This window comes from Chinchilla lanigera, unplaced genomic scaffold, assembly GCF_000276665.1.
Source record: "Chinchilla lanigera isolate Chin_1 unplaced genomic scaffold, ChiLan1.0 scaffold00072, whole genome shotgun sequence".
NCBI classification, from domain to species: Eukaryota; Metazoa; Chordata; class Mammalia; order Rodentia; family Chinchillidae; genus Chinchilla; species Chinchilla lanigera.
The window spans coordinates 5344619-5358123 of record NW_004955473.1 but is presented as its reverse complement, the minus strand read 5'-3'; the positions used below and the strand labels follow the sequence as shown (position 1 = coordinate 5358123).

General features: G+C 52.6%; 1 protein-coding gene across 2 annotated transcripts; it reads right to left on the bottom strand.

Annotated features, from left to right (window-relative positions):
* Nucleotides 1-1764: 1764 nt before the first annotated feature.
* Apln (apelin) lies at nucleotides 1765-11302 on the bottom strand. 2 transcript variants are annotated; one of them, XM_005401260.2, is made up of 3 exons: nucleotides 10921-11302; nucleotides 5152-5319; nucleotides 1765-4425 (listed from the first exon to the last, which is right to left on the bottom strand). In XM_005401260.2, exons 1-2 carry the CDS (start codon nucleotides 10985-10987, stop codon nucleotides 5153-5155), a joined length of 234 nt encoding a protein of 77 aa, XP_005401317.1. In that variant the 5' UTR covers nucleotides 10988-11302; the 3' UTR covers nucleotides 1765-4425; nucleotide 5152. The 2 variants fall into 2 exon arrangements, with proteins under 2 accessions (XP_005401317.1, XP_005401318.1); XM_005401261.2 differs by having other exon boundaries at nucleotides 1765-4373.
* Between the last annotated feature and the right edge of the window lie 2203 nt (nucleotides 11303-13505).

Genomic DNA, 13505 nt, shown 5'->3' with positions numbered 1-13505 from the left:
GAACTGCTGACTAGGAAGGGAAGACACTGAGTAAGTCTTTGCCGCCATCTTCTTTGGCAGTGAGCTGCACAGGTTCACTCTCGTCAGAAAAAAAACTTGGATTGAGACGTTTCACCTGAGTAACATTTAGGTCTGAAAACCGGAATTACATAAGCACCTCAAAATGGTGGCTCAGGCCAGGGCCTAAGGCTTCCTCAGTTGCAGAAGAGGAGGCAGCTGGGGTACAAGTGAGCCAGGGCTCATGGGAGAGACTTTGAGGCAGCTATGGCTCATTTGATGCCACAGCCAGGCGGCTTGAAGACGGTGTGTGGGCTGTGTCCACTTGACACCCTAAACTCTGTCCTTTTAGAGGCTGCCTAGTTTCCGGACGGGTTTGAAGCAGTGTTGTTTTTCAGGTTCTCTCCCTGTACCCTTCAACCTCTCTGTCCAGGACCTCTTGTCTAGAAACAGTTAAGTGAACCCCTTCTGCTTTTACCAGAGCTCTGCATTTTGACAAATAGCTCCATACTGATTCTGTTGTTTATTTGGTCAAGCCAAGGCATCTCCAGAGGCTGACAACCTCCACATCCTGCTCTCTTTCGGTTTGACATCTAATTATCTTTACAAGGGCCACAGGCTTCCGTTCCCCTCATCCCCTGCTCCAAGGAGCTCAAGCTTGTGTCCACTCCCTTGCACCCAGTTGACTACATATGCCCTGTGGACACTGGTGGCTGCTCCTCCTTCCACGTTCACCCCTCCACTGTCCTGCGTCCCTCTGCCACACCTAGCCAGATGTTGTTGGGCCATCTAGACTCAGCTTTGGTCACTCAACCTCCATTCACTGTCCCCAATCCCACCATGTTGCCTTACCTTCCAAACTTCTACTGTACTTGTTGCGAAAACCAAAGGCATTTAGTGTTTCTCTCTAAGGTTAGGGGACCTTTTGTACTATTGTAGAGCTCACATCCTAGCATTTGAAGATTAGATTCTAGATTACTTACAAGCTATGAGACCTTGGGCAGGTTGCTTCTCCTGTCTTAGATTCTTTTCTTGACTATAAAATGGGACTATGGTCTTCATGGTCCATTTGTCAGGATGACAAAATGAGTTAATATTTTTAAAGGACTATAAACTGTTAAAGACCTACACACCTATAGGTGAGTATTAAGTTTTTCTGCCCCCACCACCATCCCTTTCTCCTCAGTTTCATGTGAAATTAGAGCTTTGGGATTGATTAGGGAAATTTCAGACCAACGAACATACAGCCAGCCTACCCAAAACCTCTGCCAGAATCCGGTTCCTCTGACAACCAGTATACCTAAAAGTCAAACTAGCCATTTTAAAATAAGGAGTTTTGTACCAGTTTTTCCTGAGAGTCACTTCCAATATAATGTCATATTTTAAAATCACTATATCCCAATTTGCAGCATTTTGTCAATGAGATAGTTTTGTGTGCTTTGGGGTGACTATTTCTATTTTATCTCCTGTTGAACATTTTATGACTTTTAGCAAGTTTGTCTGAAGACATTTTCTTTAAAATTATGTATTTTAAGCAATAAATGCTTATTAAATCTGTGGAATTCCCCCCACCACAAGATTTATTGAATGCACCCATTTTGATCACTTCTGTCTCCTTCTCTATGGGTTTTGCACTGCACTGTCTATGCCTGCGTGCACCTACTGGGCTTATTAACCAAATTAGCATGTACCCAACATTCCTTTCTGCTCCGCAAGATATTGACATTTTGACAGCAAGCATGAAGAAGTGAGACAGATGGGACAGAATTGCATTGAACTCCTTGCATTTTATTTTTCAGGCTAACTCATTCATCAAGCAACTCCACTTTGTGAAACAGAAGATGATACATACAAAGTCATTACCAAATGTATTTATTGCTGAAAACATAAGATCTTTCAAGAAAGGCAGACTGGCTAAAAAGTCCTGACAGTGTTCAAAAGGAGACAAAATAGAAGACACCCACCAAGACTACAAAACAACTTTTAGTAGAAATCCTATCTTTAATCAGTATGTTCTTAAATAAATTGCTTTTTAAAAAATCCTTTCAATGACACTGCTAAAAAATTTAGGACATTCAAACAAATGCCAAAAGACTTAAAAGTGGGCTGAATTTTATTTGAACAGGTCAGTAAGTTGAAAGGTTCCACTTGCAAGCGTGTGGTAAATCAGTTTGAGGCCAGCTGACCTAGAACCGATTTGGGGTGCAAGCACTTACCTCCTTGCACATGCAATCTGTGGGCACAGAGACAACCATAGCCCTCAGGGGAAAGAAACGCCCCTCCTGAATGTGACCTCCAAGAGTAAGGGCAAATTCTCAGCTTTTAACTCTTTATTATAAAGACATATTTACACAGAACAATCTTTACAAACACAGTGAACACAATTATGGGGGACAATTTCTTAATGAAAAGGACCTTAATATCTTTGTATAAATTAGTATAAGAATCACACACAACCACTTTAAATAAGACAACACCTTGCCCCACTCCCTACCCTCCTCTGCCTATGTCCCCCATCTTTCCCAGCCATCGTCCTTTTCTGTCCCTTTCCCCGTGGGGCTGGGCTTGGCTATAGGTCATGGCAGGTTGATGAGGGACCGGATGCAGAAAGGAGGAGGAGAAGGAAGGTGGTCAGGTCCCTGATGGGGCTACCAGTGGCAGAGGAGACTTTCTGGACACTGGCCAGGCCCTGCTCCATGCCCAGAGGGGTTGCAGGCTATGCCCAGCCCAGCTTCCCAGGGTGGCCGTGAGGTGCAGCAGTAGCAGCAGTAGCATCAGCATTAGCAGCAGCAAGGGAAAGGAAAAGACTGGGGGGGGGCATAGGCAAACATCCGGGTCATTGTGGGACTTGGGGGGCCCTGACTCCCCCTGCCCTCATGCATTCGTAGGTGAGCATCAGGCTTCTGTTTTCCTTTTTGTCCTTCTTGGGAGGCCAATGAGAAGCAAGGCTGCTCAGGCAAAAGCCAAGAGAGTCCACCTTCGGAGGAGGCTGTGGAAGGCCCCTTGTGAAAGACAGGGCCTCTTGGGAAGGGGTGCTATCCCACCCGCACATCCTTCCTATCTCTCTTTCCTTCCTTCTCCCTTCCTTTCCCCCACTTTTCCACTCTCTGCCCTCTGCCTGCCCCTAGAAAGACCACTAGGGAGGAATGTCCAGTCCACCCAAAGCAGAGGCGATTCAGTCAATTATTTAAGACTGCCTCTGGCTCCTGACAAGCAGTGCTGGGGTCTGAATATTAGTCCCAGGACCTGAGCTGTCCTGTTAAAGTGCTCCAGGCCCAAGAGCACTGCTGGCCACTCGTGCAACCTTCCATCCTGTGGAGAGCAGGGAAGGCCAGGGAGATGGGAGCACCTCCATCTTCCCAAAATGGGGCAGTTCACAGCCAGCTTGCTTCTCCCTGCCCTTCCCAGCCACTCCACCATAACCTCAGCAAAAGGCACTTCACGTGTTTTGAGAAGACATCATCAAGAGGGAATAAGGTATCATAAAGCAGGACTTGGGAGACCTGGACCCTGTTCTGGCTCTGCCGTGACCCTGAGCAAATCACTCTCCTCTCCAGGCCTCTGTCATCACAGGCTTTTTTATATAAGGAGGCTGAGCTGAGTGACCTCCAACAGTCATTTCAGCTCTGATATTTTATGATTCTTGGCCGAAGCTACCTTTTTGCTCGGCTTTTACCCGTGGGAGGGTTTACAGCCATGTCGGACCCAGCACCCTCCCCTCTTGAACTACCATAGCTGCTGAGTTGCAGGTGCGGGGAGGGGCGGGGTAGGAAACACAGTGTGACAAAGTACTTCCTGGGCTGCTCATTCACCTCTTCCTTAACTGGGCCAGACACGGGGATGAAGACCGGGCCACAGTGCTATTCTTTCCACTTCTGCTGTGCTTCAACCCCTTCACCAGGGCACCATGTACTCTGCTCCAGTGTGCCATGCACCTTCTTTCCCCACACCTACCCCTCTAATTAGACTCTCTCCTTGTGCATCTCTGATCGCTCTCTGGAGGCCAAGTGCGGGATCCACGTACAAGCAAGCAAGGGTTTACAGGAGCCCATTAAGGAAGGGAGTGTTTTCCACCCAAATCCCAGGGAAGCCACAGGAGGGCGGGTCCAGTAGGGGGTGGAGGCATTACATGGGCTAGGTAGGGGGCAGAGAATGTGGTGGGCTAGGACAGGCTGGTTCTCCAAAGTTAGTCCAGGGAGAGGCCAGGAAGATGGGCTTAACGGATCCTTATGAGAGAAATGGAATCATCAGAGTGAGGGGTGGGACCACGCCGGTAGACGAAGCTGGTGGGTGAGAAGAGCCAGGACCATCAGCAGCTAGAACAGGCGCAAGACGACAGCTGACTGGATGTGAGGGCTCCGGGGAAGCAGACCGATCTGTGGAGTAGAGAAAACCACAGTGCGCTGGCACCTGGGGGACCCTTCAGTCCTAATGAGACAAAAATGACAGGAGAGAAGTCAAGGACACATCTTAGGTCAAAGAAACTCCTACAGGAAAGAAGAGAAAATAACCTTCACTCTACTCCTCCATCATTAACCCTGAACTTGAGCCTAAAGCCCAAGGCCCTGAGTTGGTGTCCCTCCGGGCCAGCCACAGTGGGAGCAGTGGCAGGTCTGGCCTCAGGTACAGGTGTGGGCTCTGCTCTTTCTGTAGCCACCTCTCTCCTTCCCCAGCTCTGGAGAGCCGCAGCCACAGCTTTCCTCCTGCCCTCGGCCTGGAAGCTCTATGACCCTCTGCCTTTTTCCTCCTCACCCCTGGACCTAACAAGGGTCCACACCGGACACCTGTGGTACACCCTGAGCACCCCTCCCCAGTCAGTGTCTCCCAGGATTTCCAGAACTCTCCAACAGGCTAGCCTGCCCAACCCCAGGCAGCAGGAGAGAGGGGAGACAGCGCTGATCTGGGGACTCAGGAGATCCACCCCAGGCGTCAAGCCCTTCTCCGGGCCTCGGGCTCCCCTCTGTGAAGCAAAGGCACGAGACAAGTGCTCTACAAACTCTCCAGCAGCTCTAAGACCCGAGGTGCGTGTGGTGCCAGGACTGCTTGCTGGATATGTCTGCCCAGTCATAAGTGGCAGGGTCACGAGCTTCTAGGCTGCACCTGCCCGTACACTTTAGCACCGCCAACTGACCAGGGGCTCCAATAGGTACCTACTTCAGAAAGGCATGGGGCCCTTATGGGAGAGGCGGGGCCGCTGGCGACGGAACTTCCTCCGGCCCCCCTGCCAGGGTGCTGGTCCATTCCTTGAAGCCCTGGGCTGTACCAGGTAGCGAACACTGCCTTCCTCCAGCCCTGTCCCATCAGGAGGCTGCATCAGGGGCACTGTAGGAAGGAAAAGACCTGTGAGCAAGGAAGGGTGATGGAAACAGTTGGAGGCCTGGGAGGGCCATTTCTCCATGAGGTGGCACTCCTTGTAGCTTTTCTTTTTTACCCTGTTGAAAACTGTGGCAATTATACACTGCCCTGGAGCAAGCAGAACCCACTACTTAGATCTTGCCATTGAGGTAGCTGATTTTATGTCCTCTTGACAGTTAAAACACGTTCTGACAGGCACCCACAGGTTCTTCCTTTGGAACACTGTTGGGAGTGCACTTTGGGACATCAAGGCTGTACTTGGCTAGGATGCAGGAGACAGTAACCCCCATGGCGCCCATGGAACTGGTGTCCTTCAAACATTTCACATGAACACCATCACAATGACTCCCCCTCTATGGTCCCATCACCCCGATTCCACGGCTTTTGAGATGGAGTCATACATGCTTCATTATCCCTTTTCTCTTTTCTAGGCTGCAGTATTCTAAAGCAAATCCTGAATATCATGTCATTGTACTCCTACGTACTGCAATAGGCAGAGTGACCCTCTTTTGACTACTAGAGATCTCGCACCTCGCCCCTGGGTATACTATCAGTGGTTATGCATCTCTCAGCCTCGCTCCTGAGGCTTCCCTGGAGTGTGGCTGGAGTATTTGACTCAGCCTGCTTTATGCGTGGATATACTCAGCCTGTGACGAGATTTAGAGGCTAAGAAATATTGCATGAATGAGGGAATGAATGAATGAACCGTAAGTCTGTGCACCAGGACAGGGGTGGGATGTTGCAATTGCCCTGTCTTCCATCATTCCCGGGTCACACCTCCCATCCTATATCTGATGTAAGTTCCATTTCAACCCCAAGTGGCTTCTGCTCTTCTGAGGCTTCTCTCTATATCCGTTCACATCTGGCTTAGAGTAGAAGTCTCCTGATGCCAGCCTAAGCCCTGGCAATGAAAAGTGGTGACGGGTATACTTGGGTATGATAAGGAAGAAGGCACTCTTGGTAAGTCTCACAGAGCCTGCAGTCCAGCCGGAGAAGCCAAGTTGGCACACGGTGGCAGGCAGTGTGGCGAGATGAGATGGCGCTGGAGAAGAGGCAGATGTGCAATACCCAGTTTGGGGTTGGCCTGCAGAACTGTGGCGTCTGAGGCTAGTGTTAATGAGTACCAGTCTCTTCCCTCGCACCATCTGATCTGCCTTCAGCTGTATCCTTGTCCCTCGAGCCTCATTGCCATCCATCCAGGAATCCCCAGCACTAGCTCACAGTTTCCATACAGCCTCCCATTGGCTGCTCCTCTTTCCCCCCTCCCCTGCCTCCAACACCCCCATGCTCTGGTTCCTCCTTGGCTTTTGTGAGTTCTCCACCGCTTGCACACAATTTCCAGGCACTTAGCCTCTTCTTCGGCCAAAAGTGGGCAAGGTGTGTCCTTGGGGCCCACTTTGCCCAGGCTCCAGGGCCTGCTGTTCTTTCTCCTCATGCACACTCCCCCTGCACATGTGTATTCTCTAACCCTCCACCCTCTTCCCTTCTTCTCCACGTAGAACCACCAGGCCCAGTAGGACCCTATGATTTACCAAATTCACTTGGTTAACTTAGCCACACTTTGATGCTGATGGTCAGGGTGGATTGATGTGTCAATTCAGTCTCTAAACTTACAATTCACAGGAATTAAAACAAAAATTCTCTTAGTGCTTCGGAGCAGGATGGATGGCCAGGTCAAGGAGGTGACTTCTGTCTGGCTGATCTAGAGCTCCCCTCTGGGTGCCATCTGTGAAGGAGCTGGGGCTGGGGCTCGGGAAGAAGCCCTTCTTTAAGCTCCCAACCCAGCTTCTCCACCCCAGGCCCTGAGCTTGCGTGTCCTCTCAAGGTGTACCCTGTGTCCTACAGGTGGACCCAAACACTGCTAATGCGGAGTCAGTACCAGAGACACACTCAGGGTGCAAAATGGTAGGCACCATACTGGGCATGTGGCCAGGCACAGGGGGAGGTCCCTAAGGGCCTTGAGAATGCAAGTGAAGCCTTGGATCTCTTGTCCATGCCTTGAACTACTAGAGGAGGTGCTACAACGGCACAGCAGGCACGGGGAAAAGAGGCCCAGCTTTGGGAAAGGGACAGTGTCACCCCCATGTGCTTGCACCCAAACCTGTGTCTGGGGCAGTCAGGAAGGGAGGGCTAGGGGAAGGGCCCTATGGGGAGGGAGGTCAAGAGCCAGGATGGGGAGCTGGGATGATGGTTCACACTGTGGCCAGGAAGGTGCCTACACTCCAGGCCGGCAGAGAAGAGCCACCCTGAGCTCACTGAGTACCAGCCAGGCCCTGGCCAGCAGCCACCCAGAAACGCTTTGCCTCTTGCCTCCCATTGACTAGCGGGCTCCTTGTCCTCATCACAGGAAGTCTGCGGGCTTCTCCTGCTCGCTGCACCCATCACCCACTTGTTTCCTACTCTTGCTGCTGAGGCTGGCTCAGTGTTAGATAAGCTGACACCCGAAACCCTGGCTTTGTCCTGTCCAAAGGGACGAATTAGAGGCCATTGATTCTCATTATGGCAGAAGTCCTTGCTGTACAAAAGAACTCCCCTTTAGAAATGCGGGCCATCCCCAGTGCACTTCGTCATTTCCCTAACTCATTTGCTGTTTAAAGGGAGGCAGGAGCCAGTTGATCAAGAAGCTCAAGCCTGGAGGGATTGGGGTCACTGCCCACTGAAGCACCTCCAACAATGAAGCAATGGCATCCCCACGCTGTACCCCGGTGGAGATGGGCCCCAGTGGGAAAGGGAGAACTAGATTCGCTTTTCATAAACCCCGAACTCCAGCCCAGTGCGCAGAGGTACATACTTGTGACTTTTCAGGAACATCCCACCCTCAGCAGGAAGGGCACACCTGCTTTCCCTCTCACAGTCTGGCCTATCTTATGATTGCTTTAAAAGTCCACATTTGTGTTCTGATGAGGACCCCACTGGCAACGTCCCCTCCACTGTTCTGTGGCGCTGCATGTGTCTCCAGGATGAGGAAGCTTTCCCTTGTCTGATCAGCCTTCTTCTGCCCCACTGCTCTTCCCCAGGGCCCTGTGCTATCTCTTGGTACCAGTTTTGCTGTCCTGGATACATCAGGCTCTGGCAGCCTGGCCCTCCTCTTGACTTCCTTTAGTCCTTTGCCTCTGAAGGCCTGGCTGAGGTTACATGGGTGCTTAGCACTTAGAAAGGGGAATGTACTACAATGCAAAAGTAGATTACCTTGCTTTATTAAAAACAAAATTTGGCCGGGGGTGGCAGCACATGCTTGTAATCCCAGCACTCGGGAGGCTGAGGCAGGAGGATTGTTGCAAGTTCGAGGCCAGCCTGGGCTACAAAGTGAGCTCAACGCCAGCTTGAACTGCACAGTGAGACCCTGTCTCAAAAGACAAAAAAAAAAAAAAAAAGAGAGAGAGAGAGAGAGAGAACGTGAGGAGAGAGGAAGAAATATGGTCTTCAGGCCTGGAACTTTGGTGACCTGGGCTGAGCAGAGTGTGTACAACTGGGCCAAGGACAAAGTAATTTGGGGGCCCCTATTTCTAGGGCAGAGGAGCAGGATAGGACATGTGCACCTGGACCCTTGGCTGGTGGCCACCTCTGGGGACATGTCCTCCTTGGCTGCAGGAAAGGTCAGAGAGCAGAAACACAGTGGAAGCTCTGGAAGTTTCCAGCAATTAGCTTAAGCAAAAATGTAAGATGCTCTCTATGTACCACATGCGAACGTGCCGAATCTGGGCTGTCCAGATGACTTAATGAACAAGGGCGAATAGAAGCAAGAAGTGGCCGGGTCTGGGCCAGAAGCTCACAGCATTCTGGCAGCCTGGCCAACTTCACCTCCCTTGAAATTAGCTCTCTGCCTTACTAGTACTGCCCCAAAGGCTGGCCCGCCAAAGCGTTCACATGGTGTCTGTTGGCCAAGAATCTCCTAGTGGCCTCCGGACGAGCACCAGCTATGCAGATCTGCAAACCCCAGTTTCCTCTGGGACACTCTTCCTGCGCCCACTCTTTATTCCTTGAAGGTGCCACCATGGGCTATTTGCCTGTAGCGCCAATTGTGCAAGTGTCTCGTCTCGCTAACTATACTGGCTCCTGAGGAACAGGCCCCAGTGGTGTCTTTATTCATACCTTTTGCTCCCTTCCCGCCACTGTGCACCTGGCAGGGGCTTCTGAGGAGAAAGCTTGCTCCCTTCCCCCAGCAGGTGGCTGGCTCAGTGCTGGGGTCCTGAACAGGGCTCGCTGGAAAGCTACCTGGAGTCAGGAGGAGTTAGAAGGCAGGCAGCGCTCCCAGTGCAGGGGAAGTGCCCAGGAACAAGAGCAGAAAAAGGAGGTGGCCTTCGAAGAGGCCAGCAGCATTGGCAGCCCCCCAGAGGCTCCCGGGCTGTGAGCCATCCTGTTCTGCAGGGTTGGGAACCAAGTAGGGCCCTGTGCCCTTCCTCTAGGAAACTTGCTGCTCTGCCCTCTTCGTCCCTTGGCTTTCACCTCCCTTCGACTCCAGCCCTGGCACTGGCATCAGTCCACCTGGTCTTAGCCTTCTCCTTCTGTGGTGCCAGGCAGGCAGCAGTGACAGCCAGATCACAGGACCGCGGGACCTGGCAGCCCCAGGAGACACTGACGCACGGAGCGCAGGCAGCCTGGGCAGGGGCTTCTGGAGCACGGGTGGAAACCGGCTTGGGGCAGGCAAGTGGCCACAAGTGCCAAGTATTGTCAGGTGGGGGCAGGCACAGGCTCAGGGGGAAAAGACTCCCCTTGCCTGAGCTGTATGGAGGTGTCAGGTCAGGTGCCTGCCTCGCTGGTTTGGTGCCTGAGACAGGGAGATGAAGGTGAAGTTTGCTTGTGCCTGGGACAGAGCAGAGGCTGGAACCAGGATGTGAAAGAATCAATGCCCTGGGGTGGGATGGAGGCTCAGGGGAGGGCCTCCTATGCAGAAGCAGAGGAGGAGACCAGAATGGACCTGGAGTCAGGGAGAAGACCGGCTGGCCCCGCGTGTGGCCCAGCCTGGGGGAGGCTGCCTCTGCTCACTTCCAGGCTGCAAGGAGCAACAGCTGGGATCCACGCTGCCGCTGCCCCCGCCCCGTGCTCCTGCCTATGCAACAAGTGTCACGTCTGCATGTTGGCACATCATTCCCTGAATGGGCCAGCGGCCCCTAGCTTCCAGGGGCCAGCAGACCTTCAACGTGAGGAAGATTAAGGTCCACGCAGCTCAGCTCAGTCCCCTCCACCGATCCAGGAGGGGACCAGGGCATGCTCCATACCCTCACCCCGTGGGATGCAGAGCGTGGGGCACCGGTACATGCCTGTGGCCCTGAGCACCTCGGACTGCAAGGGGAAGTCAGGAGGGGCAAGGCGCCTGACTCGTGATAGGAGAGGCCCCTATGGAACAGCCCTTCTCGGAGGAAGCAGTCCCCGAGGCCTGCAGCCCCTTAGCCCAGAGCTCCCTGTCAATCTGCTGCCGGCGCGTGGCTGCTCCTGCGCTGCTCGCGCCGAGCTCCCGGGAGGCGGGGAGAGCGCAAGTGGGGCGGAGGGAACAGAGCGCGCCGTCTGCAGCCCGGGGGAGCCGCAAGGAAGCAGGGGCGGGCGGCGAGCGGGCGGGCGCGCACTCACCTCCACACACCGCAGTCAAGGAGAGCCAGAGCAGCAGCAGCGCCTTCACGCAGAGCCGCAGATTCATGCTGCTCCTCGGACCGCCCGCTCTGCTGAGCCGGTGGGAGGGCAAGGAGGCCGGCGCCCCGGGCAAAGAAAGGCGCAAGCCGCAGCTGGCGCGTGCGGGCGCGAAGCAAGTGTGTGCACCCCAGCCGTGCCCTGGCTGCCAGCCGCCCGCCTGCTCTTCGCCTCGGCTCTCCTGCCGCGTCACTCGGCCGCCGCGGGGCAGCGCGGCGAAGCTGGTCTCAGAGGCTCCGGGGGCAGTGGCGAGCTTTTCCAAGCGACTGGCTTTGCTCTGCCTCAGCTCCAACTGCGCGTGGCCCAAGCTGCCAGCGAGAATGCTCCCCGCTCACTCCAAGGGCTGCATTTTGTAGCTTGTGGCTTGGCCGCGAGCCCACTTGGTCATGTGGTCATCGGGAGGTCTGGAGGGGGGGCCAGGAAGAGGGAGAGGGAGCAAGCCTCCCGCACCACCCCCTCCCGGCACGCACTGTGCGGCCCCAGCCAGGATTCGAGAGGGAACCCCGAGGTGGCCCCATAACAAAGGCTGCGCAGCCGGACAACGGACAACTCACAACCGCTCCTGGTACAATGCCCGCCTGGCCGGGGGCCCGAGGGTTTGCGAAGACCAGAAGGGTTTCAGACACAGGAAGCGTTCGGGGAGGTGGAGGGGCACGCTTAACTCTTTCTCACCTCGCTTCTTTAACCGCTGTCCGCAAACCCTGGCACTCAGGACCAGTTCGTCCCATCTTCTCTGACCCTGGCCGTGGTCCTTCCCCCTTGCTACTCTGCATCTCCAAGGATTTAGTCAAGACCCCCCAACACGGTGGTCCTCCTCTCCTAGGCATCCTCAGCCGGAATCAGATGAGGGGCCCTTGCCCAGGTTTGTGTTGAAGGCTTGATGAACTGCCCAGCGCCCTCATTTCCCCTGCCCTCTGGCAGGAGGCACTCTACCTGGAATGCCCCCAGGCGTGAGCTCCTCGTTCTCACAGCAGTCTCTCTACTCTCACCTGACTCAGAAACCTTCTCAAGACGACAATAATCCAGGAGGGGCTGCCCCTCAGTTCCTCCTCCCTGTTGGGACATGTGACAGCTCCTACAATGTCCCCTTTCTTGTTCTGGGGAGCTGTCCTCATCCAGTTCCCCGTCATCATAAGAGGAGGACAGTTTCCCCGACTCCACACAGTTTAGGCTGGATTCATTCCACATGTACTTGGGATTCCCCTTTTTAAGTGGGTTCTGAAGTCGCTTGCCTTTACATTCTTAGTCCTGACAATCCGGAGGCTCCTAAGGAAAGGGAGCGCCTCTTGCACTGGACTGGAATCCCCCTAAGACAGGACCCTGTCTTCTCATTCTTCTGGATCTCTCTGAAATTCCCAATATTGTGCTCCACACATAGGTGGCACTCAACACATATTAAAAGACTAAATCAAAAGATCTTTCCACCTTCCAGCAACTCAGGAAGTTTGCTTGAAGTACAAGTGCAGATTTACAAAAAAGGTACATTGGCTAGTGTTTTTGTGTGCCATAAAAGATGTGGGAAAACAAGGTATATTGTTCTAAAATATTTTTGACATTTTACGAAATTCCAATATATACATTATTTATTATCAGCCTCCCTCCAGCAGAATTGCTACTTCCACAGGAGAGGAATCTTTGCTTTGTTCATGGCTGTTCTTCCAGACCTACAACAATACCCATGATGTGATCTGTGCTCAAAATGTGATTTTGAATACATGGCTGAACTTTTCAAATACATCCCTATTTGCTGAATCAAGGGACTGGGGAGGGAATAAGAAAGGATTTTTGTTAATGATCTATGATCCCGTTAGCCACACCAAGTTTGCAAAAGGAATAGGAAGCAAACATCTTTTCATCTGAGAGACCCAGGCTATGAGCAGTGGGCATGGATAGCGTGAAATCGTTCTTCCTTTGCTGTTCCTCTGGAAAGTTTCAACTGGGAGGAGAAACCTGTGACCTCCAGGCTCCACCCTTACCTGCTGTAGGGGCTTTTTGTCACCTAAATTTGTTGGATTTTATGGGAATGCTAATCTCTGCCATACTCACTTCAGGGTTGTGATGGGATCAAATGAAGGAATGTACCAGAAGCCCTTGCAGAGTCATTTTTAGGAAACGTGGCCCAACCCTTGACTGAGTAAGCACATGCATACCCAACTACGTGTCCCTCATAACTGAATTAATATAGGCCTCTGTGCTTAATTGCTCCTTGACTAGGATGTGCATGGGTCATTGCTAAGTGGTTAGAGCACTGCTTTCCAATCCAGTAGCTACTGATCATGCTCTAAATAAAGTTAAAAATTCAGATCCTTGAGCAAGCTGGCCAGATTTCAGTTGCTCAGCAGTCACATGTGGCTTCAATTGTTGCAGAAAGCTCTACTGGGTAGCCCCGGGCTAAAGTAATCATTTCATTCTTCCTTTTTTCTCACCTTACCTAGTCTACAAAATGTACATGGTAAGTTCGGGGGTGAAATGAAAGCAAAACAGCCACAAATTGAAGGTATTCATGTGAGGCAAGATTTGAAGAGCTG

Excerpts from the sequence above, each read along its gene's own strand:
- Apln (XM_005401260.2), bottom strand. The coding sequence starts at position 10,987 with ATGAATCTGCGGCTCTGCGTGAAGGCGCTGCTGCTGCTCTGGCTCTCC. Across the intron at positions 5,320-10,920 it reads CTTGACTGCGGTGTGTGGAG|TGCCCCTGATGCAGCCTCCT; the intron begins GTGAGTGCGCGC and ends TCCTTCCTACAG.